The sequence below is a fragment of the Chlorocebus sabaeus genome, chromosome 4 (assembly GCF_047675955.1).
Source record: "Chlorocebus sabaeus isolate Y175 chromosome 4, mChlSab1.0.hap1, whole genome shotgun sequence".
Classification (NCBI taxonomy): Eukaryota; Metazoa; Chordata; class Mammalia; order Primates; family Cercopithecidae; genus Chlorocebus; species Chlorocebus sabaeus.
In genome coordinates this window covers 55,937,227-55,962,154 of record NC_132907.1, presented here as the reverse complement: position 1 = coordinate 55,962,154, position 24,928 = coordinate 55,937,227, and the positions used below count along the sequence as shown (strand labels likewise).

At 33.8% G+C, this 24,928-nt stretch overlaps 1 protein-coding gene across 9 annotated transcripts in view; it reads right to left on the bottom strand.

The window, feature by feature from the left end:
- The window catches only part of RICTOR (RPTOR independent companion of MTOR complex 2), a 127,830-nt gene that overhangs the window by 44,589 nt on the left and 58,313 nt on the right, over window positions 1–24,928 (bottom strand). For all 9 annotated transcript variants that reach the window (XM_007961445.3, XM_037990776.2, XM_007961446.3 and 6 more), the window contains 5 exons: window positions 17,826–17,890; window positions 16,818–16,949; window positions 10,965–11,028; window positions 5,138–5,264; window positions 1,068–1,237 (listed from right to left, as the gene is read on the bottom strand). In XM_007961445.3, coding sequence (XP_007959636.1) covers window positions 1,068–1,237; window positions 5,138–5,264; window positions 10,965–11,028; window positions 16,818–16,949; window positions 17,826–17,890 — 558 coding nt within the window. The remainder of the gene's footprint in view (window positions 1–1,067; window positions 1,238–5,137; window positions 5,265–10,964; window positions 11,029–16,817; window positions 16,950–17,825; window positions 17,891–24,928) is intronic.

Below are 24,928 nucleotides of genomic sequence, written 5' to 3'. Positions count from 1 at the left end.
AGACATGATTGTGCCACTACACTTAAGCCTGGGCAACAGAGTGAGACCCCATCTCAAAACAAAACAAAAAACAAAACACAGAGCCTATACATATTATCTTTTATTCATCTCTCTAATTTTAAAATTATAGTTTTCTTATTTGATAAGAAAAAAAATAAAGCTAAACAAATTATAAAATATCAACAGTGCCAGTTTATTCCCATAGGATTCCAATGAGTAATGTACTTGAAATCACTTACTAAGAATATTTTACTAACACTGTTAGTTAATAATATAGGCTGATGTAAATTTTATAATGTGAAGCATTTTTAAAAATAGTCCTGATAAAAACAGAACACTTAAGTTTCAAAAAATGATTTGGAAAAACAAATTAGGGGACAATCAATCATTTATATCACACATGATTTCATACCTAAATACAAACAAATCCTTGATTTAAAGTGACTCCAAATATTCAAAAGACAATAATGCAATACATGCACAGGAAGAAACTATAATATAGTGCATAATTCTGTTCCAACCTCCCCTACATACTTTCTTATAAAGAAAAGTATACAGTAGCCTTATTACTTTTGACTAACTGTAATAAACCCTACTTGAATCATAAAAAATTTAAAAGGTATTTACAAAATATACATATACGCTTTCTTTCTAGTAGATATAATTAGTTGCTAACAAAGTGCTTCCAACTTCAGAAATTTTAGTAGGTTTCATATTGTATAATTAGCGGGACCTATTCACAAAGTACTAACGGCCTTAAAAGCAAATGGTAATCTTAAATAGGTAAATTTCTTACATAACTTTCTTTGTACTCTAATTTGGTTCATAAACTTTTCATATATAATACAAAAATAAAATTTACTTTACACATTGATGAAATATTATTAAGAGTAATGTTTTCAATTCAGTCCAAACTGAATGATCTGTAAAATAGGGCTGGGAACAAATCAGTCTCGGCTAATTTAGGTTTGATAATTAATGTGGTTTAATAGAGTTTAATACTTCAAAGTAAAAGTATACATTTATAATCATATTTTAAAACTAGAAAAGAATATTAAAGTTCCTACCTCTAATTCCACATCTGCTCGCACATACTGTCGAGTCTTTGGATGATTAAGAAGGTGCAAAATTGTAGTAATTAGGGCCTCATTTATTCGACTTAATTGGCAATCTATCACATTTTTCAAGATGGTGTTTAGTCCACCTCGAAGGGCCACCACCTCTGGATTCTGAAGTGCTAAAAGAGAAAAACTTAACATATTATATTTGGAGTAATTATTAAAAGTAATAAAAAATCTGTGCTTTAAAACTTAATTGCCTTTCTGACTTGAAAAACTTTCTAATAACAACATTTATAAGAACAGGTAGATAAAAGGACAAGTGGATAAAGAGCCACTGAATATACTTCCCCAAAACCTGATTTTTAAAATATCTTTGGATTGTCTTTTCATACCCTTTGTCCATATAATACTGGAATGGCTTTTTTTCTCCTATCAATTGCAGGGAGTTCTTTATAAGGTAGGGATATTAGCCATTTATCTGTCTCAAATCTTTCATCTGTGATTTAATTTCAGATTTTGTTTAAAATGGTGTATTTCATTTCTCTATATTTTTATTAAACACACACACAGAACACACAGTTTAGTAATTTTGAGCTCAGAAATTTCTTGCTCCAAAGATGTCCACTCAACATACAGAACTCTCATTATCCTAGAAAGATCTCTCACATTACTTTCCAGTGAGTCCTCCTCCACTGCAAGGCCACCACCGTTCTCATTTGTACCCTTACAGATTAGTTGTATCTTCTTAAGAATCAATTTGACAAACTCAAAAGTACTCCTCAAACACACAAACAAGTCATACACAGTTCTTATAAAATTTGTCTTATATATTTTTTCTACTTTAAACATAGTATTGCTTTTTCTAATTACTGATTATTGTTGAAACACAAAAATCTGTCAAATCTGTTTTCACATAATCCTACTACCTAAAATTAAGTTGGTTTTTACTTCAGAGATTTTTTTATATAGAAGATACCATCTTTGACAAAGTAATACTGTCTCCTTTCCAATATATACACATATTTTATTATTTTGGCTAATAACCTGGCTAAAAGTTTTAAAATAATGCTAATAGTTACAAGGATGTGGTATTTGTAGAAATTCACCATTAAGAATAGCATTGATTGTTGATTTGAGATAAATAGATAAATATTCTTGAATGCTAACAAAGTAGCCTTCTAATTATGTATCTATCTAGGTATATGTGTATCTGTGTACATGGACATAAAATGCTAGTGCATCCATTGAGAAAATCATGTGGATTTTGTCATTGGTTCTGTTTATGTGATGGATTACGTGTGCTGATTTGCATATGTTGAACCAGCCTTGCATCCCAGGGATGTGGCCGACTTGATCATGGTGGATAACCTTTTTGATGTGCTGCTGGATTTGGTTTGCCAGGATTTTATTGAAGATTTTCACATCGATTTTCATCAAAAAATTAGGAAGGAGTTCTACTTTTTCTGTTGTTTGGAATAGTTTCAGAAGACATGGTACCAGCTCCTCTTTGTACCTCTGGTAGAATTCAGCTGCGAATCCATCTGGTCCTGGGCTTTTATTGGTTGGTAGACTATTAATTACTGCCTCAATTTCAGAACTTGTTATTGGTTTATTCAAGGATTCAACTTCTTCTTGATTTAGTCTTGGGAGGGTGTATGTGTCTGGAATTTATTCATTTCTTCTAGATTTTCTAGTTGATTTGCGTAGAGGTGTTTATATTGTGGGACTGGTGGTGATATCCCCTTTACCATTTTTTTTTTGCATCTATTTGATTCTTCTCTCTTTTCTTCTTTATTCGTCTGGCTAGTGGTCTAGTGGAGTGTTAAAGTCTCCCACTATTGTTGTATGGGAGTCTAAGTCTCTTTGTAGGTCTCTAAGAACTTGCTTTATGAATCTGGGTGCTCCTATATTGGTTGCACATATATTTAGGATAGTTAGCTCTTCTTGTTGCTTGGATCCCTTTACCATTATGTAATGCCCTTCTTTGTCGTTTCTGATCTTTGCTGGTTTAAAGTCTATTTTATCAGAGACTAGGACTGCAACCCATGCTTCTTTTGCTTTCCATTTGCTTGGTAAATATTCCCCCATTCCTTTATTTTGAGCTTATGTGTGTCTTTGCACGTGAGATGGGTCTCCTTAGAAAAACCCATCGTCTCAGTGCAAAATCTCCTTAAGCTGATAAGCAACTTCACCAAAGTCTCAGGATATAAAATCAATGTGCAAAAATCACAAGCATTCCTATACACCAATAATAGACAAACAGAGAGCCAAATCATGAGTGAACTCCCATTAATAATTGCTACAAAGAGAATAAAATGCCTAGGAGTACAACTTGCAAGGGAGGTGAAGGACCTCTTCAAGGAGAACTACAAACCACTGCTCAAGGAAATAAGAGAGAACACAAATGGAAGAACATTCCATGTTCATGGATAGGAAGAATCAGTATCGTGAAAATGGCCATACTGCCCAAAGTGATTTATAGATTCAATGCTATCCCCATCAAGCTACCACTGCCTTTCTTCACAGAATTGGAAAAAACTACTTTACGTTTCATATGGAACCAAAAAAGACCCCATATAGCCAAGATAATCCTAAACAAAAAGAACAAAGCTGGAGGCATCACGCTACCTGACTTCAAACTATACTACAGGCTACAGTAACCAAAACAGCATGGTACTGGTACCAAAACAAATATACAGACCAATAGAACAGAACAGAGCCCTCAGAAATAACGTCACACATCTACAACCATCTGATTTTTGACAAACCTGACAAAAATAAGCAATAGGGAAAGGATTCCCTATTTAAAATTGGTGTTAGGAAAAATGGTTAGCCATATGCAGAAAAATGAAACTGGACCCCCTTTTCACACCTTACACAAAAATTAACTCGAGATGGATTAAAGACCTAAAACCATAAAAACCCTAGAAGAAAACCTAGGTAATACCATTCAGGACATAGGGATGGGCAAAGACCTCATGACTAAAACACCAAAACCAATGGCAACAAAAGCCAAAATTGACAAATGGGATCTAATTAAACTAAAGAGCTTTTGCACAGTAAAAGAAACAATCATCAGAGTCAACAGGCAACCTACAGAATGGGAAAAATTTTTTGCAATCTATCCATCTGACAAAGGACTAATATCCAGAATCTACAAGGAACTTAAATTTACAAGTAAAAGACAACCCCATCAAAAAGTGGGCAAAGGATATGAACGGACACTTCTCAAAAGAAGACATTTATATGGTCAACAAACATATGAAAAAAAGCTCATCACCATTGATCATTAAAGAAATGCAAATCAAAACCACAATGAAATACCATCTCACCCCAGTTAGAATGGCAATCATTAAAAAGTCAGGAACCAACAGATGCTACAGAGGATATGAAGAAATAGGAACACTTTCACACTGTTGGTGGGAGTGTAAATTAGTTCAACCATTGTGGAAGAAGAGTGTGGCAATTCCTCAAGTATCTAGAACCAGAAATACCATTTGACTCAGCAATCCCATTATTGGGTATATTTACAACTCGTTGTACTATAAAGACACATGCACACATATGTTTATTGCAGCACTGTTCACAACAGAAAAGGCTTGGAACCACCCCAAATGCCCATCAATGACAGACTGGATAAAGAAAATGTGGCACATATATACCATGGAATACTATGCAGCCATTAAAAAAGGATGAGTTCATGTCATTTGCAGGGACATGGATGAAGCTGGAAACTATCATTCTCAGCAAAATAACACAGGGGCAGAAAACTAAACACTGCATGTTCTCACTCATAAGTGGGAGTTGAACAATGAGAACATATGAGCACAGGGAGGGGAACATCACACACCGGGGCCTGTCGGGGGGTTAGGAGAGGGATAGCATTAGAAATACCTAATGTAGATGACAAGTTGATGGGTACAGCAAACCACCATGGCACATGTATACCTATGTAACAAACCTACACATTCTGCACATGTATCCCAGAACTTAAAGTGTAATAAAATATATACATATCAAATGTTAGATATCCTTTCTAAAATATTACATTTTTGTTACTTGAAGAAAATTCTGACCTAGTTCACAGATAATGGCAATGCATGCTCGGACCATTCTGTCTCTTTCTTGAAGTCCATCATTTCCAACTGCAATTAATGAGTTGGTTACAGAACTAGGAAACAAGGAAGCATTCACAGTAATCATCTGTAACAGAAGGAATCAGAAAAAGAAGTTACTTTAGTAACACATTTCTTAAATCTATTTTGACCAAACTGAAATAGTTAATAACATAGAATAAGATCCAGAATAAGATCTAGGTACCAATTTTAATCTTCTGCTTCTTATGGATATTCAAAATATTAATATAACTAATAATTGATGTAACAAATATTAATAGCCATTACTATGGAAAATGTGTTAGATTTTTTCTTACAAACTATAAATTCATCGACCAAATGTTTCTGAGATTTTAAATTATTCTAGAATAGGGACTAAATCTTAAACAGTTTTTCAGTACCCAGACAAAGTAAACCAGAGGTGACAATAGTAGTCAATATACTACTGCACTTTTACGATCCTGACCATCTCTCCATATACCATCATCACCAAGTCCTACCAATTTACTTCCATAACATCTTTACCTCTACTCCCCTCTCCTCATCAAATTAACTGATTAACTTGGGCCCTCACTCTCACTCTGACTACTGCAATAGATATTTAATGATCTCCTTACTCTCTAGTCACCTTCCCCATCCATCACTTGTTGCTATACCAGAAAGCAGAGTTCATAATTCAAATCTATTTTAAATATTTCAAAAATTCTGATGGAAATATCTTGTAATAAAACTTCAGATGAATCTCATATTAAATGAAAGATCTAACCGGCAATAACATTTGGAATACTGAAAATAGGTAACATATGTCTTTGATTTGGAAAACAGAAAATTACGTAGCTAACTATTGTTTAGTAAATAAAGACTATTTTGCAAATTAATTAAAAATGGCAGGTTCCTGGAGTGGAAATAAAATATTTTGTTTGTATGGTAATAAAATATTACAGAAAATTAATCTGACCCAGATGTTACTAGATTTATTGTCCTATTGATAAAATAAAACTTATGCGATGAAACAATCAGAGGATGCAATATAACTAAATGAAAGATACACAATTAAGTCTTATAGAAGATCAAAAGAAAGATCTGTTTGATTAGTAGTTGTAAGTGGTTTGTCATTTAAGCAGCATTTTAAAGACATATTACAAAGTTCACCCGAAATGATACAACAGTTCTACAACCATAAAACAAACATATCTCCAATAATTGTAGAATCTACAAAAGCTTTCATATTCATTTCTAAGTCAGTTTTTTCAATTAACTGAAAAAGGAGAGAAAGAAAGGGAGAAGGAAGGAGGTATAGGAAGTACAGGAAATCGATCTTCCTGGGTGAAAGAATTCTAACATTTTATGACATTAAGTTATTTTTTAATACTTTCTGATCTATTACTATTCTTACAAGGAGCTTATAAGAAAATTTCTCCAAATAGCAAAATGCATGTAATATATTCTGTAAAATATTTTGCTGAAAAACCAGGCAAAATGGTTTTTAGACTTAAGTCTGCTATAATAAACTATGCTACCTTGGCTAAACCAAGTCTCTCTGTGCCTCAATTTCCTCATTTGTAAAATGAAGATATGTATGAACAGATAATTTCTAAAGTTTCAAGTATAAAATTCTATATAAATCTTGTGTCTAGTAAACATATACTTACTTAATTCACCAGATTGTGCTATGAAATAGATACATAAAATTTTTACAAATAAAATCACTCTTCTTATTTTCCAGGAAATATAGGCAAAGAAACTCTTAAACTGTGTGCAAATCAGAGAATGCTTTCTTCATAAACCAATGAATGCTCAATAAGGGAGAAGCCATAGAATGCAGTCACTGTTAAAACTGTAAAAGTTTAATAATCTCTTCTGGCATGACAGAACAGACATATAAAACAAAGATCCTGACTAGGTAATAAATTTGTGGAACTGACACAAAGGAATTAGAGAAGTACTGAGTTACCTAAGGGGTATATCTAATATTTGAGCTGAGACTAGAAGATCAATGTAAGGTGAGAAGGGCTGAAAATGAAAAGAGTAGGAAGGAAGTAATAATTGTGGTAGTAGTGGTGGGTAGTTTGCCTACACATGGTGGCATAAGACATGTCAGATAGAAATGGTTGGCTGGACCAAAACTGGGCTCTGAAGGCCAAAGTAGGCAGGTTGAACTTCAAACTCATGGGCCAATGTAGGTTTGGAAATTTCGGAGAAGAGGGTTCTTGCTCTGGCTTTGCCACTATCTTGCTACGTATCAAGGGCATGAGATTCCAGTCAATGAATCTCTTTCAAATGTAAAAAGTTTGTGGTATTAATTCTTTATTACATGAATAAAGAAATTATATATGAAAAAAAGTTCAAATTAGGTAGACGGCAAGTAGAATTTAAATAAGATTAAGAAAAGAATAGTAACAACTGACTAGCGGAAAAACTACATTAAAAATGAGAGAAATAAAGCCACAAAAGAGCTGCCTGCATTGGAAGGGTGAAATCAGAGACATGGAAAAGAAAAAAGCAGACAGAATATTTCCAAATGAATGAGATGAGTAAAATAAAATAAAAAGTAACATAAGAATTCCTTAATTATTCATAGCGTAAGTTATCCTAAAGCAAAAAATGTTTTTCCTTATCTTTTAAAATATAATAGACTAATACTTTTATTACAAATTTTAAGACTTTTGGGAATGCATACACAAAAATTCAGTGATACAGTAATTATAATATTAATTTCTACTGCAGGTTGAGCATCCCTAATCCAAAAATCCAAAATGCTCCAAAATCACAAACTTTCTGAGCACTGACATGAGCCAGAAGTAGAAAATTCAGCATCTGACAATTTTGCTTTCTGATGGTTCAATGTACATAAACTTTGTTTCATGCACAAAATTCTTAAAAATATTATACAAAATTGGCTGGGTGTAGTGGCTCACACCTATAATCCCAGCACTTTTGGAGGCCAAGGCAGGCAGATCACGAGGTTGGGAGATTGAAACCATCCTGGCTAACATGGTGAAACCCCATCTCTACTAAAAATAAAAATTTAAAAAAAAAATTAGTTGGGTGTGGTGGTGGGCGCCTGTAGTCCCAGCTACTGGGGAGGCTGAGGCAGGATAATGACATGAACCCGGGAGGTAGAGCCTGCAGTGAGCCTAGACAGCGCCACTGCACTCCAGCCTGGGCGACAGAGGGAAACCCCGTCTCAAAAAAAAAAAAAAAAAAAAAAAAATTATACAAAATTAACTTCAGGATATGTGTTCAAGGCGTATACGAGGCATAAATAAATTATGTGCTTAGATTTAAGTCTTCTCATTCACAAGGTATCTTCTCATATACACACAAATATTCCAAAACCCAAAAAATTCCAAAATGGGAAATAACTTCAGGTCCCAAGCATTGTGGAAAAGGAATACTCAACCTGTAGTACAGCTGCCAAGGTTTTACTGTAAAAAAAAAGGGTGCTTCAGATGCTAAAAGCACTAATGAAATTATAGTTTCTCTGGCCAATAGAGGCCACTGTTCGTTCGGCAAATGTGCTCTCACTCTAATTCTTTTAGCGTAAACCAAGGAAAAGTCCTGTGCCACAAGTCTTCCTCTGATTCTATATTCCACCATCAAATATCAGCAATTTTCCTGTTCTAGGATTCACAAATGGTATGTGAGTCAACTACTCTGCATCTCAGAAGACAACCAAATGAAATGATATTTTTGTTATGCTGCTATTAAATTATTTTTAAGCAATTAAAACCTGAGCTACTTTAAATTTTAACTTTTGCAAAAATACAAAATTGAAGTAAAACATTTACTAAAATATCCAAAATTGAATTTAATTGTCTGAATCCATTTGAAATTGTCTTCTCTTCTGACAGCAGTCTCTACAGCGGTGATGTTCAAAGTGTAGACCAGGAAATTCTGAGGGTCCTTAAGATATTTTCAGAGATTCTGCACAGCAATACAAAGATATCATTTGTCCTTTTCACTCTTATCTTCTCAGAAGTGTGTACTAATGTTTTACAGGGGCTCCACCGCATGTGTTATTAAAACAGACTGAATGCAGAAGCAAATATGATAATCCAAATGACTTGTATATCAAAATAAAATTAAAGAGAGTTGCAAAACTCTGAAACAATAGCCCTCTTCTCATTATTTTTTGGAAAATATAGTCATTCCAAAGTGCCCATCAACCAATGAGTGGATAAAGAAAATGTGGTATTATACACTATGGAATATTACTCAGCCATAAACAATTGAAATAATGTCTTTTGAAGCAACTTGGATGGAGCCGGAGGCCATTACACTAAGTCAAATTAACTCAGGAATGGAAAACCAAATATTGTATGTTCCCTGCTTCTAAGTGGGAGCTAAACTATGAGGACGCAAAGGCATATGAATGATATAACGAACTTTGGCGACTGGAGGTGGGGGGAGTTTGGGAGGAGGTGAGGGATAAAAAGATTACATATGGGCTACAGTGTACACTGCTTGGGTGACAGGGGCACAAAACTCTCAATCACCACTAAATAACGTCTCCATGTAACCAAAAACCATCTGTACCCCAAAAATTATTGAAAAAATAAAATAAAATATGGTTTTCATAAAAATGTTATTTATGTTTGTATTTAATGTGTTTATCATTTAAAATATATTAATATATATTTTAGTTCCTAATATTACAAATACTGACATACATAACCCAAATAACGAAAAAATTGTTCTAGGTTCTTCAGAAACAAATTTTGTTTCATCCTGAATTCTCAGTCATGGAAGAAGGAAGAATTGTATAAATAAAAACCATACATTTTTAAAATCTGAATTTGAAAAGTCAAATTACAATCCTAGTGTAACAGTTCAAGTCTCCTAATCTATCTCCAGTATCTTCTTAGTAGAATTTCAAACTTCTTTTAAGACTTAATTCATCCATTTACTTGTTCACCTGTGAGTACTATTACTAACCAAAAGGTAGACAATTGTAAGAAAAGTGAAAAAGAGGGAACCCTAGCTAACACAGAAACTGAACAGTACACCATTTTGGAACCTGTATGGAATTGAAAGATAGGAAGAGGGAAAAAAGAACTAAAAAATTCAACTGGTAAATATTTTTAGATTTTTTTATGCAAATGAACATATACTTCATGATTCATGAACATTAAGATGAAATATGAGGGATACTTGTCTCACTCAGGCTGTGTCCCAACCAAATTTACTCCCAGTTCACTCTCTTCTTCCACCATTAGGGTTATCAAGTAAAACAACAAAGCATTCCCTGAAGGCCTCTCATGAGAAGCATTGTGGATTATCCTTAACACCCTCTCTTGTGGAGTTTAGGCTGTGACTTTTTATCCTGTATAAGGGCCTGAATTGTTTATTGCAACTGCCCACAGACTGTATCCAAATTCACCTTTAAAACAATGAACTTCTAACTATTTGTGACTTCCATTTAATACTATAAACTCTAAGTATGCAATAAAGAGAAAATTAGGATGGGGAGCAAGTAATCCTCTTTCTTCAGTAACTTATCAAAGCGGTAACTACACTTACATGTCTATTAAAGGAAGAAATATTCTTCACAATAAACATAAGAAATATTGTCCTAGCTATACCCAATCACATAGAATAATTCCACAAAATATTTGTTTACCTCAAAGTTTAATGAATTTATTTAATATATAACTTTAAAAAAAATGTTTAATAAAAGTTTAGTCTTTAATCTTAATCAAGATTTCACAAAACAGTCTAATCTAAAAATGTACATATTAACATAAAAACCATAAATTTGCCTTTTACTCTCACACATAGAGCATACCTTTCTGACTAATCGAAGTGCTTGTGTCCTCTCTACCTCGTTGCTCTGTTGTATGTCAATGCACCTAAACAATACACAAAATATTAATCATTGATAAAATTCTATTAAACAACTTTTTGTATCATAATACTGCTTGATGAAACCCATTTTCACCATGTCAATATGGTATATTAAAGTTTTGGTATATGATTTCTCAGTACCAACATATATTTATTTAATTAACCCATGTATCTCTAGTGATAAATATCTGTCAATTAAAAGACCAATTTTTTCTTTTAAAACTTCAAAGAACAGTATAGTAAGTAATTTATAAGATAAGACTACATCTATTTATAAAGAAAGACCAATAAACAAAGTATTAAAAGTCTACTAAAAAAAATCCACTTTTCTCTGATAAAATTCAGACCTTTTATAAAAATTGTAAAGGAAAAATAGTTCAAGGCTCTTTTCATTTAATTGCAATTTTGACCGGGGCTTAAACTAAATTAGGCACTATACATAAAAATTCTATCTCACCAAAATATAATCTGAATTCTGAATTCACTTCAAATATTGATGTCCAAACAAATACCACCAAACTGACATTTCTTTGTAAAATGTATTAAATTATCCAATTTTGAAAGTCTTTTGTTTATGTAGGAGCATTTTTATTTAGACAGTTCATTATTCTAATCAATGCTTTATATATAGATAGTCTGCGATTCAAAAAGCATTTCTTCTATCTGAATACAATTAATCTAAGGCAATTCTATTAAAATACAAATGGACTTAGAATTCCATTCCTGGTCATGACAGAGATGGGAGGTTCTGACTGTCTTGCCAAAAACAACCATAAAGGTTTTAAAAAAAAACAAATACTTTACAGTATAAAACAACTGTTAAAAGGGCAATGAACAATACTCTGAAAAAAGAAGCACAGGGAGCTCCACATTCAACCACATTTGTTCCCTGGGTGCATTTATCAATGTCAATCCCTGGCCTCATGGGCAGAGTTCTAACAGAAAGCAGAAATCAGGCTGTCCTGAAAAGACAGAGGTTTAACACCAGGGCAGCCAAAGTAGCTGGGACTTGAGGGGTAAAATCCCTGAGAGAAGAAAACAGAAGAAAATGAGCTAAAATCTGCATGCAGTGCTCTCTAAGACACTTGTCAACATCTACGTTGTGCAAAAGCAGAATTACACTCTAAGAAACAAAGGAACAGAGTATAGATTTCAGCAGAAACACAATACTCTAAGAAATAGGTTAGGGTTAAAGACTGGTTAAGGTGAAAAGATTCTGCTCAATATATCCACTCTGAGATCCTAAATAGCCACTTCTAAGAGCAAAGGCAAATCTAAAACCAAACTTTAACAGAATCAGTGTAATAAACCAACATTCTAGAACAAAACTTAACTCTCTTAAAATGCAAATAACATGATCCTGAGACAATAATTATTTTTTTTTTTGTTTGGATTTTTTGTTTTTGAGACAGAGCTGGTGCCTCGGCCTCCTGAGTAGCCGGGATTACAGGTGCGTGCCACCATGCCTGGCTAATTTTTGTTTTCTTAATAGAGTCGGGGTTTCGTCACGTTGGCCAGGCTGGTCTCGAACTCCTGGCCTCAAGTGATCTGCAGCCCCTTGGCCTCCCAAAATGCTGGGATTACAGGCATGAGCCACCAAGCCCAGCCCCAACAATTTTGAATACCGATGTTCACCATTCTATCAGACAAAATGAGGCAAGGTTTAAAACAAAGGGCCAAGAACCAAAAACTAAGAAAAGAAAATGGCACTACAAATAGAATACAGGTGATTCACATATTGGAGTTGTCAGAGGGGACTTCAAAATAACTATGGTTAATATGCTAAAGAAAATAGAAGAAAAGATGAAGAATAAAGCAGAGACCTGAAATCTTTAAATAAAACTAAAATAGGCCAGGCACGGTGGCTCAGGCCTGTGATCCTAGCACTTTGGGAGGGCGAGGCGGGTGGACTGCTGGAGCTCAGGAGTTTGAGATCAGCCTGGGCAACACGGTGCAATCCTGTCTCTACTAAAATAGAAAAAAATTAGACGGGCGTGGTGATGCGCACCGGTAGTCCCAGCTACTCGGGAGGCTGAGGCAGGAGAATCACTTGAACCCAGAAGAGGGAGGTTGCAATGAGCTGAGATCAGCGCCACTGCACGCCAGCCTAGGCGACAGAGCAAGACTCCATCTCAAACAAACAGGGGGGAAAAGAAACCTAAAATAAATAAAATAATAACTGAAATTAAGAATTCATGAGAGTCATGAACTAGCAGGATGAAAGGTTTTTAATAAACAGGTAGGTAGAAAGGTAAGCACACTGAAATACAAAGATTAACCACAATAAAAGGTTGAAAAATACAGTAACGGCATCAGAAACGTGGGACAGTAAAAAGATCCAACATGTGTATAGATGGAGTACCAGTCAATAGGGCAGAATATACAACAGAGTAAAAAAAAAATCTTTAAAGCAGCCAGAGGTAAAAAGATACATCCGAAAGAATCTCAAAGACATCAAGAATTCCTACATAACAAGAAAGAGAAGCTACTTATTGTTCAACTGTTATTTAAAAAAAAAAAAAAAGAAAAGAAATTAAGAAGAAAAAGAAATCCAGAAGACAATAACCGAAGCACTGAAAAATAAATAAGTGGTAATGAAAACAGCCTTTGAACATGAAGGCAAAATAGAGGGATTTACAGACAAAAGATGACTAGCAGAACTAAATATATCAAGGATATATGTTCCAATCTCTAGGATAACTACTAAAAAGAAGGAAAGACTTCATAGCCAAGACACTAAAAGAGGAAAAAAACTGGTATTTCAAATGAAGCAAAATAATGAGAAATACAAGAACAAAGAACATATGTGACAAATAGAATATAAATACCAAGATAGCAAACAAATTCAAGTATTAGGAAGCTAGTAATGAGACAACAAACTCATAAATACACACAAATAATTACATTAGACAAAGTCCATAAATCATGCACATAGCAAACAAATTCAAGTATTAGGAAGCTAGTAATGAGACAACAAACTCATAAATACACACAAATAATTACATTAGACATAAATCATTCACATAATAAACCACTAGACATAAATAGTCTAAATACTCCAGTAAGAAGACAAAGTTGGTCAAACCAGATATTAAAAAAAGAAAAAACGATATGATATTTACAGGGGAGACACTTAAATGTAAAAACAAAAAAAGAAAGTAAAAGGATGATAAAAGGTATACCATGCAAACACTAGGCAAAAGAAAGGTGGTAATGTATTATTAGATTACATGAACACTCATAAAAGAAGTATTACTAGGAATAAAGAGGGTTATTTTATAATTATAAAAGGATTAAGCCCAACATGAAGATTTAGCACTTCTAAACATGAAGTAACAACAAAGCTTCAAAATCTGAAACAAGAAAAAGAAAAGTCAGAAAGTACTATATAGGTGAAAAATAATTGAGTCTATAATTTTATAACAGGCTGAAAAAGAAAACCCAGCCAGAGAGATCCATTAATGAATTACAATCATGTAGGACAAAAAAAAAAAAAATTACATATCTTACATATATTTTCCAAGTAAAATGAAAACAAGGCCACATTTCCCTAGTTGTTTTATAAAACAAACATACATACTCCCAATACTAAAACCAGACAGACTTCAGATGAATGGAAAAATAAAGGTCAATACCTCTCATGAACATAGGTGCAAACATCTATAAAATATTAGCAAAGGATATTAAGTTATATATGAAAAGGGCAATATATCACAAATAGTGGTGTTTATTTAAAGAATGCAAACTAGGAATATAAAGAAAATCTAGTAAAAGCTTATAGAAAGTATAAATAATAGTGAAATACTGAATGCTCTTCACCTAAGTTCAAGATCAAAACAAACTTGTCCATTAGTATCATTCCTATTCAGTGCAATATTCTAACTCATGTAGTAAGGTAAGAAAAAGATAAAGATTGGAAAGGAAGATATAAAATGGACATCATCTATAATTAATGCTTATACACATAGAAAATCTAAAGTAATCTACAAACAACCAGAACTGAAAAGTGAATTTGGCAAGATTGCTAAATAAGAGGTCAATATCTCCCCCCAATTTTTTTGTATATTAGTAACAAAAACAGAAAAGAATAAGTTTTAAATTACATTAATACTATCATAAAAATATCTTAGAATAAACTGAATAAATATGTTCAAGACCTCTGCAAAAAACACACACTACTAAATACTGTTGACAGAAATCAAAGTCTCCAATAAATAAAAGTTTAGAAAATTCAATAATAAGATGTAAATTCACCCCAAATTAATCTACAGCATTAATGCAATCCCTACTAAAATCCCAGCAAGTTGTGTAGATATGGACTATCTTATTCTAAAACTTATATGAAAATGCAGAACCCAGATTAGTCAAAATAGTCTTGAAGAAGCAAAATTAGACTCACATTAACAGGTATCAAGACATATTATAGAACTGCAGTAGTTAAAACAGTTGAGAAACCGGTGCAAGGACAAATATATCAACTAAAGAGGATAGAGAACTCAACAATAGATTGCTACTGAACTACCTGATTTACAACAAAAGGTGACACAAATCTAGACATGAAATGAAAATGTTTTCAATAAAAGGTGCTAATTTTATTGGATATTCACAAAGATAAAAATGAATCATGACTCGCCATCTATCTCATACCTTACACAACCATCAAATGAGATCAAATCAAGTAAGATGGTTCAAAGACTTAAACACGTATAAAGGAATAAAACCTTTAAAAGAAAACATAGATCTCTTCCAAATAGACCAAAAAGCATTCTGGATTTCACTAATTATGAACTTTTGTTCATCAAAGACCCACTAAAAGAATGAGGAGGCAAGGCAGAGGCAAAGCAAAGGCAAGGCAAACTGAAAGAAGACATTTTCAATACATACATCTGTAAAGACTCATATCCAGAAGATATCAAGAATTCCTACATAACAAGAAAGATAATCCAATTTACAAATGAGTAAAAGATAGGATACCCAAACTTTCAACCAGCAAATGAAAAGTGCTTAACATCATCGCTCATCAGGGAACACAAATTAAAACCACAATGAGACCCCACAATGAAAACCACACAAGAAACGATATAACCAAAAACTGAAAATATCAAGTGTTGATGACGATATGGGGAGACTGAAACTCCTATACATAATAGTAGACGTATAATCAGTGCAATCATTTAGCAAACTGTTCAGCAATATCTACTAAAGCTAAACATACATGTATCTTATAACCCAGAAATCCTAGTTCTACATATACATAAGAGAAATGAGTGCATTTCTTCTTCTATAAGAATATTCTTGCAGCCTTCTACAAGAATATTCAGGGCAACTTTATTCCATAGTCAAACACTGAAAACAACCCAGAAAAGCTTCAACAGAATGGAATAAATTGTGGTCTATTTATAAAATGAAATGTTACACAGCAAGAAAAAACAAAAACAAAAACAAAACAAAACAAAAAAATAGATGAATCTCAAAGATAATAATGAGAAAAAAAAGAGTAATTACAGTATACGTCCAACACAATGCTCAAGAAGAGGAAAAACTAGTGTGCAATGGGAAAAGTCAGAATAATGTTTACAACTGATTGCAGTGTATAACAGAGCTTTACTGGGATGCTGAAGATGATCTAAATCTTGTTACTTGGTGTGTGTGTGTGTGTGTGTGTGTGTGTGTGTGTGTGTATGCAAAATGCATCAAAGTTATACTAGAGTAAAAATCTGTACACTTTATGGTAGACGTGCTAAAAACTCAACACAAAATTTCAAAAACATATAAACAACTCTAGGAAATTTACCTAGCTATTAAATAGTCCACTTTCAATTTTAGCACCTTCTGGAGAATACTGGAGTCTTGGATGAGATATCGAAGCGCTCGTAGCCCTGCTGCTCGCACTTCTTTTGCTTCATTTAATAAAGCTAACCGCAAACTGTATGAAAACAAACAAAATAGAGGTTTTGCTGCACGGGTTTCAAATACACACAAAATTATATTACCAAATTATTCCTCAGCCAAAATATGCAAAAATTCTAGTCATGAACGGAATTCTATCTAAGAGCATTCTACATATATAAAAATTATTCACTCCAACCCATACAATTTCACTTAGTGTTGCTTTTTTAAATCTGTGCCTCCTTAGTACATTCTTGCCAATCAAGAAAATGTTACTGAGTTCTTACCTTCTGTTCTTTATTTTATATAAACAATGGAAAATTAAATACACCTTTTTCAAGCTATACCATTTGTGTCTCTACAATCAAATATCCTCTCTCTGGCTACCTGTTCCATACCTCTCCCAAAAATCACTGGTTTAAATCAATGATAAAAATAATTTACACCAATAGCAGGCACAGACCTTTTATATCAATTTTAATTCCTAAGAGTACCTAAAAGATAGTTATAAAACCATATAACATGCCTCTACTAGTGTGCATGGGCAAATCAAGTCTGTTGTAAGCACAACTTTCTCTTAGGTAAGACCTAGAGTTATAGGTTCCTCTTGTTCCTGGGAATAATATGAGAAATTTAGTCTGCAAATTTCAGATTTAATTTAAAAGTTTAAATTATAGAAGTCCAGGTATTTTTGAACATTCACTTTGGTTCCCCATATTTAGTAATTAGAAAATATCACAAAGACTCACAAAAACAAAACTACTGTAGCTCTTAAATTTTTCTAATGTTCAAGCAACTGTTTCTATGAAATCAAATATGAGGTGCTGTATTATTCTATTTCTAGTTTAAAATTACTAAAATTAAATTTACTAAAATCTGGAAGGGATGGGAGAGGGAAATGAACTACACTTACCAAATTATGATATCCTCATAGTTAAAGCCCAGTTTTTCTTCACTGTGGCCAATATCACAAAGAAGCTGTCAGAAAAACAAAACAAGTATGTATGTGTTGTATATTTTTACATATTTATATACATTATATGTTTACACTGCAAAATAAGGTATTTTTATGGAATATTTTGAAAACTATGATTCTACTTTTCAAATAGGCAGCTTTATTTATATCATCTTACTATTTCTCATTTGCTCTGCCAGTTTTAAGTTTCTTTAATCTTTTATCTTTCCTGCCTTTTAAAAACTCAATTGTTTTTTATTATTCCATTTTCCTTCTCAATAATTTACTGTTTTAAAAATGGTTCTTTTAGTGGTTACTACTAAGATTACAACATGCATTGTTGACTCATCTAACAAAAAGTATCACTTCACAATGTCCTCAATAATGCCAGAATCTCACACTTTAATTTTACTTTCTCCCCTCACATTTCCACAATTGTTTTTTCTATCTTTTAAAAACTATACTGTATTACTGTTTTTGAACAGTATTTATCAATTGAACAGTCAATATCAATTTATATTTATTCACATATTTGCCCTTTTTATTATTCATCATTTTAACGGTTCCTTAATGGGATATCTTCCTTCTACCTGAAGAACTCTGTTGTTGCTGTTGACTTGTTTTGTTAGTGTTTTGATTTAATTTTAGACCAGGTTGCTGGTAATGATTTTCTTGTTTTTTATTTCTCTGGAAATGATTTTTTTTTTTTTTTTACATTCAAGTTTGAAGAATATTTTGCTGGATATTTAGAATTTTAGGTTAGCTGCTATTTTCCTCCAACAGTTTCAAAATGGCTTCCATTGTTTCAGTTGTGAAGTCTGCCATCAGAGTTATTGTTGACTCTTTTGAATGTCATTTATTTCTCAGACTCTTTTTTCTTTTTTTTTTTTTTGAGACGGAGTCTCACTCTGTCACCCAAGCTGGAGTGCAGTGGCGCGATCTGAGCTCACTGCAAGCTCTGCCTCCCAGGTTCAAGTGATTCTCCTGCCTCAGGCTTCGGAGTAGCTGGGATTACAGGTGTCCGCCACGACGCCCGGCTAATTTTTGTATTTTTAGTACAGACGGAGTTTGGCCATGTTGGCCAGGCTGGTCTCGAACTCCTGACCTTAGGTGACCTGACTGCCTAAGTTTCCCAAAGTGCTGGGACTACAGGCGTGAGCCACCGCACTGGGCCTCTCAGACTCCTTTTTTTTTTTTTAAGACGGAGTTTCGCTCTTGTTGCCCAGACTGGAGTGCAATGGCGCAATCTCGGCACACCGCACCCTTCGCCTACCACAACCTCCCTCTCCCTCATTCAAGCGATTCTCCTGCCTCAGCCTCCCTAGTAGCTGGGATTACAGACATGCCATCAAGCCTGGCTAATTTTGTATTATTAGTAGAGACGGGTTTTCTCCATGTTGGTCAGTCTGGTATCGAACTCCCGACCTCAGGTGATCTGCCCGCCTTGGCCTCCCAAAGTGCTGGGATGACGGGCATGAGTCACAGCGCCCAGCCTCTCAGACTCTTTTTTTTTTTTTTTTTGAGATGGAGTCTTGCTCTGTAGCCCGGGCTGGACTGCAGTGGCCGGATCTCAGCTCACTGCAAGCTCCGCCTCCCGGGTTTACGCCATTCTCCTGCCTCAGCCTCCCAAGTAGCTGGGACTACAGGCGCCCGCCACCTCGCCCGGCTAGTTTTTTGTATTTTTAGTAGAGACGGGGTTTCACCGTGTTCGCCAGGATGGTCTCGATATCCTGACCTCATGATCCGCCCGTCTCAGACTCTTTTTAAGACATCTTTCCTTAGCTTTGGTTTCCAGCAATCTTACTACAATGTTTCTAGGTGTGGTTTCCTTTGTAGCTATTCTGCTTAGGGTAAACAAAACTTCCTAAATCTCTAGGTTGATCTATTTCTGCAGTTTTGAAAAATTCTATACAATATATTTTCAAAACTACTTCTGTCCAAACTCTCCTTCTGGTAATTCAGTTAAATGTATGCCAGATCTTTTCATGTGTATCACAAATCTGTAAATCTTCTTTTGTTTTTTTCCATTTTCTATTATCTCAATGCTTCAGCTGAATATTTTCTATAACCTGTTTTCTGATGTGTCTTAATCTTCTATTACATGTATCTAATGAGTTTTTAAATTTAGATACTGTATTATTCTCTTCTTGAATTTCCATTTAATCTTTTTAGTCATTCCAATGTGCTAATGAAATTCTTCATTTCACATCAATTTCTTCCATACATCCTCTATGTTCATGACATAGTTGTTACTGAAAGTAGGTTTCATCTAATACACCTGAATGATGTGGATTATCTCTGGATCCGTTATTAGCTGTTTTCCCTTTTAGTCACGTAATCCTGTCCTTTGGTGGCTCCTCAGTCTTTGATTGTATCTAAAAACTTGCAAAGATTTGATGGTGTTATCTGTCTCCACAGAAGGTTCAGCCTTCTTTCTGTTAAGCCACTAGATGGTGTTGAGTCCACATTAGGGGGTTGTCCTGGTAAGACCAGGCCTACCTCTGCTTTTTCCTTGCCACCTGAAGTTTCAACTGAAAGCCTATTGTCAGGAGATCAAGACCATCCTGGCTAACACGGTGAAACCCCGTCTCTACTAAAAATACAAAAAACTAGCCGGGCGAGGTGGCGGGCGCCTGTAGTCCCAGCTACTCCGGAGGCTGAGGCAGGAGAATGGCGTAAACCCGGGAGGCGGAGCTTGCAGTGAGCTGAGATCTGGCCACTGCACTCCAGCCTGGGCGACAGAGCGAGACTCCGTCTCAAAAAAAAAAAAAAAAAGAAACCTCGTACAAGGCAGATGAAAAATTTAATTTTTGTTTTGCAAACTCCATTCCTGATTTTCAAAGATTTTCCACTTAGGTTTTAAGTTTCTCACCCCAGGTAGCCCCAGGATGAAACAACTGAATTGAGGGGAGAATCTCCTCATGCTTGATGCCCCTAGGACTCCACCAAAACCTCTGTGCTGTTTTCTTTGTCTTTCAGCAACAGTATTCCTGGGCCTAACGCTTGAATCCTGTTTCCTGCCCACACTTAACATCAGCAAGTGTCCCCTGAGAAAAAGTTGTTGAAGCAGCTTACTTGTACAAGATTCTCCCTTTTCTGAAAGGTTGGCATCTGCACTTATTGTTGCCCGAGCAGCTGCCTGCTGCCTTCAAACAGGTTTTCCAAGTTTTCATTGACAGCGGTGGTCTAATACTAGCTATATGGATCCCACCTGGATGAATATATGCCTGTTTAATCTAGGTATGAGTTTGGAGAATTGACTTTTACCTAAAAGTTATGTATAATGTCCTTAATTGATTTATTGGGGCTAACTGAAATGGATTAAAGAGAAGATAAATCATGTATTTAACACTGAAGACCAAGAAGCATCTCCAAAGTGCTAATAATATTCTTTCTCAATATGAAGTTATAAACACTGTAACCATACAGTATAAAGCAACCAAAGTGATCAACATATCACATCACATCTATGAGAAGAATGGACCCTAAGAAAAAGTTGATCATAGAAGTTTACTACCCTGTTGGTAGGATAACTATAAAAATTTCCTGTCCAATTTTTTCTTTACAGGAAAAAAGGGGAGGGGAGGAGGTCCCAAATACAATAGGATAGGAGACAGGACCAGAATAGCTGCTATCAGATATTGCAACACTGCTGATATTACAATACTGGTATTCCTTAAAATTTTGATATGACGAACAAAGAGGCTTCAGACTTTCAAAGAGTATAAATAATGTTTTTCTTTTGTTTTTACTGTCTTGTACAGTATTGCAAGTAGTTAAAAATTTAAAAGAATGCATTTTTATACATACATATTTAAAACAACATAAACATTTCTAAGTTTTGAGATAAAACTTCTATACCTCTAAAAAACCAACCATATACCTAAAATTAAAAGTGACATAATATGTTAGTAAAAAATATTTACAACAAGTACGGTAAGAAAAAGGTTAAGGCACTGTATGTAGTTTGCTAGGGCTACTATAACATATATCACAGACTGGGTGGCTTAAACAACAGAAATTTACTTTTTCATAACTCTGGAGGCCAGAAGTCTAAGATCAAGGTGTTGGCAGGGTTGTTTTTTTCAAAGTCTCTCTCCTTGCCTTACATATGACTATTTTCTGTATCTTCCTATGTGTATGTCTGTCTCCTAATCTACACTTTTTTAAGAGGTTATACTGGATTAGGCCCACCCACCCATATGACCGCATTTTTCCTTAATTACCTTTTTCAAAGGCCCTATCTCCAAATACAGTCACATTCTGAGGTACTGGAGGTTAGAAATTCAACACACAAATTTTGACGAGACACAATTCAGCTCATAGCATTCCATCTTCACCTAGCAAACTAATACAGACCCTTATAATGTAAAAGATTCAAACAAATTGAGGAGAGACTTCTCGGGACCCCAAAGAAGGACAGGCAAAGAAAATGTACAAGGAATTTACTGAAGAAATATAATTGACAAATAAATATGACATATATTCATTTATCCTAAAACCCAAATCAAATGAATTGCAAAGTTCTACTTAAAACTCACAAAAATGGCAAAATATTGTTTTAAATATTATTGTATAACATTATTTTATTATTGTAAATATTTCAAAAAATAGTTTAAAATATTGTATATTACTATAATATTATTTTTAGATATATTGCAAAATATTATTTTAAATATTATTATATATTGGTAATGGGATTGAAAACTGAAAATATCTTATAAACTAAATTGGAAAGATGCACTAAGATCAAGATCCACTTTTGGAGATTTATGTATTTTAAATTATTTTATTAATATAAAGTAGGTTCAAGTACAAGGTGCTTATGACATTATTTACAACATTAAAGAAACAGAAATAAAATGTTTGTAAAGGAGGAACTTTATGAGGCCATTAAAATAATATATAATAAGAAAAAATATGCATAATCTATTGCTAAGTAGGGAAAAGATTCCGTAAGATACATTTCTTAAAGACACACTTTAAAAAAAAGCGTACACATTAAAATTTAACACCAAAAATTTAACAACAAAAAAGAAAGTAGAATCACAGATAATTTATTCTCCTCTGCATTTTTGTGTATTTTATAAATGTTCACAATTAAACATGTATCACACCATGTAGGAACAGTTTTATATATAGTATTGATGAATATACACAGAAGTAACAATTATTGACTGTTAATCTTCTCAACCCTAGTAGTATTTCTGTACATGAAAACAACTGAGGCTTAGAAAGGTTAATATGACTTCCTAAGGCCACAAAGGTAATTAAGTGGTAAAGCTGGAAATCAGATCAAACCAGTGTGAGGCCAGAGCCCACTGTGAAAAACATTACTACAATTTTATATTGAAATTATTTACACAGGGTTGGGGATTAGGGGAAGTAAAAAAACAACTGAATATTACCATCTTATTTCATTTCTCCAGCCTCAAATGTGGCATCAAGAGTCTGGAGAACTGCACCCTGGCTATATATATACATAAAACAAATAAGAAAATTTAACTATTGTTTTCTCCAGAACTGCTAACTAAAAATATACCATAAAAAAACTGCCCATTTCAAAGAATTAAAACATAAACAACTACACTTTCACTACTTAAAATAAATTATTATTTTTAAAGATTTCTCACATATTTCAGAATACTAGCATTATCACTATGTGGTACCATACATGCATAAGAAAGAAAACTATGGTCACTAGCTATGATTACTTCATCCTTGGGAATATCCAAATATAAATAATATAGAAAAATTAAGGTTAGAATTTGTTTATATCAACATACAAAATATTGTGCTTTTAAACTGGGAAAAAATGTCACTTTCTTAAATTATAATTTACACATATCAACTCAACTGCTTAAAAAGGCAGTATTTCCATTCTTCTGCTACAGGAACAATGAATGTTAATAAAATGAAAGGTTGTAAAATTCTACAAATATACAAAGTCTTGTCCTTTAAAGGGTTGTTTTTTCCCCTAAGTGTGTACTTGACTCTCATTTCCTGCATTATGTTTCTCATACTTGCCAACCTTGTAGAAAACTATAGATTCAGAGAACACAATTTTCAAATTATCTACCTTCTCAGACCAGAAAAATACATGACCATTTACCACTTAACATTTCCTAGAGTTAGCAGTTTTAGGGAAAAAGTTAAACAAAATTCGAAGGTATTATAATCTTAAAAAACAAACATGCACAATTTAAAAAGTGTATAGAGGTGTATCATTTTCTGATTATTAATGTTGATGCATTTCAATTGCAAGAAAAATTTTTGAGAAAGATGGTGAATCAGCTGGAAACTGGAAAATCATAAATAACTAAAAAGAACAATTATGGCAGAAACACAGTATATTTGTTATTAATTAGTGCCTATTTTCCAGAGATAGTAAATGGAATTCAACAATGGTTAAATGCTTTCAGGTTGTTTCCAGGATTGTATAAGAGGGCTTTAATCAATCTTAAATGAAAAACCTTTTGAATCAGAATTATCCCAAGCAGTGATTAAACTTTCTATGTGTAACTAAATTCACATATATATTGGGAATAAGAAAGAAGATAGTAATAGAATTCTAAATTTTGGATTATCAAAGAAATATACTTTTACTGTTAATCACTAAGAGTTCACATATAAATCTCAAAATACTATAAGAAAGACTTTGATACAAATTTCTTGTGATGACTACCTTACTAGTTATCTCCTAATTTAAATAACCAAACCCTAAGGTAAACATTAATCTCTTTAGCTTTTTCTGTATGTGATATGGTTTGGCTCTGTGTCCCCACCAAAATCTCACCTTGAATTCTAATAATCCTCACGTGCCAAGGGCAGGACCTGGTGGAGATAACTGAATCATGGGGGCGGTTTCCACCATGCTGTTCACATGATAATGAGTTCCGTCTATGACCATATCACCCTGAACACACCCAATCTCATCTGACAGTGAGTTCTCATGCTATCTGCAGGTTTTATAAAGGGCTTCCCCCTTTGCCTGGCACTCATTTTTCCCTCCTGCTGCCATGTGAAGAAGGATGTGTTTGATTCCCCTTCCACCATGATTG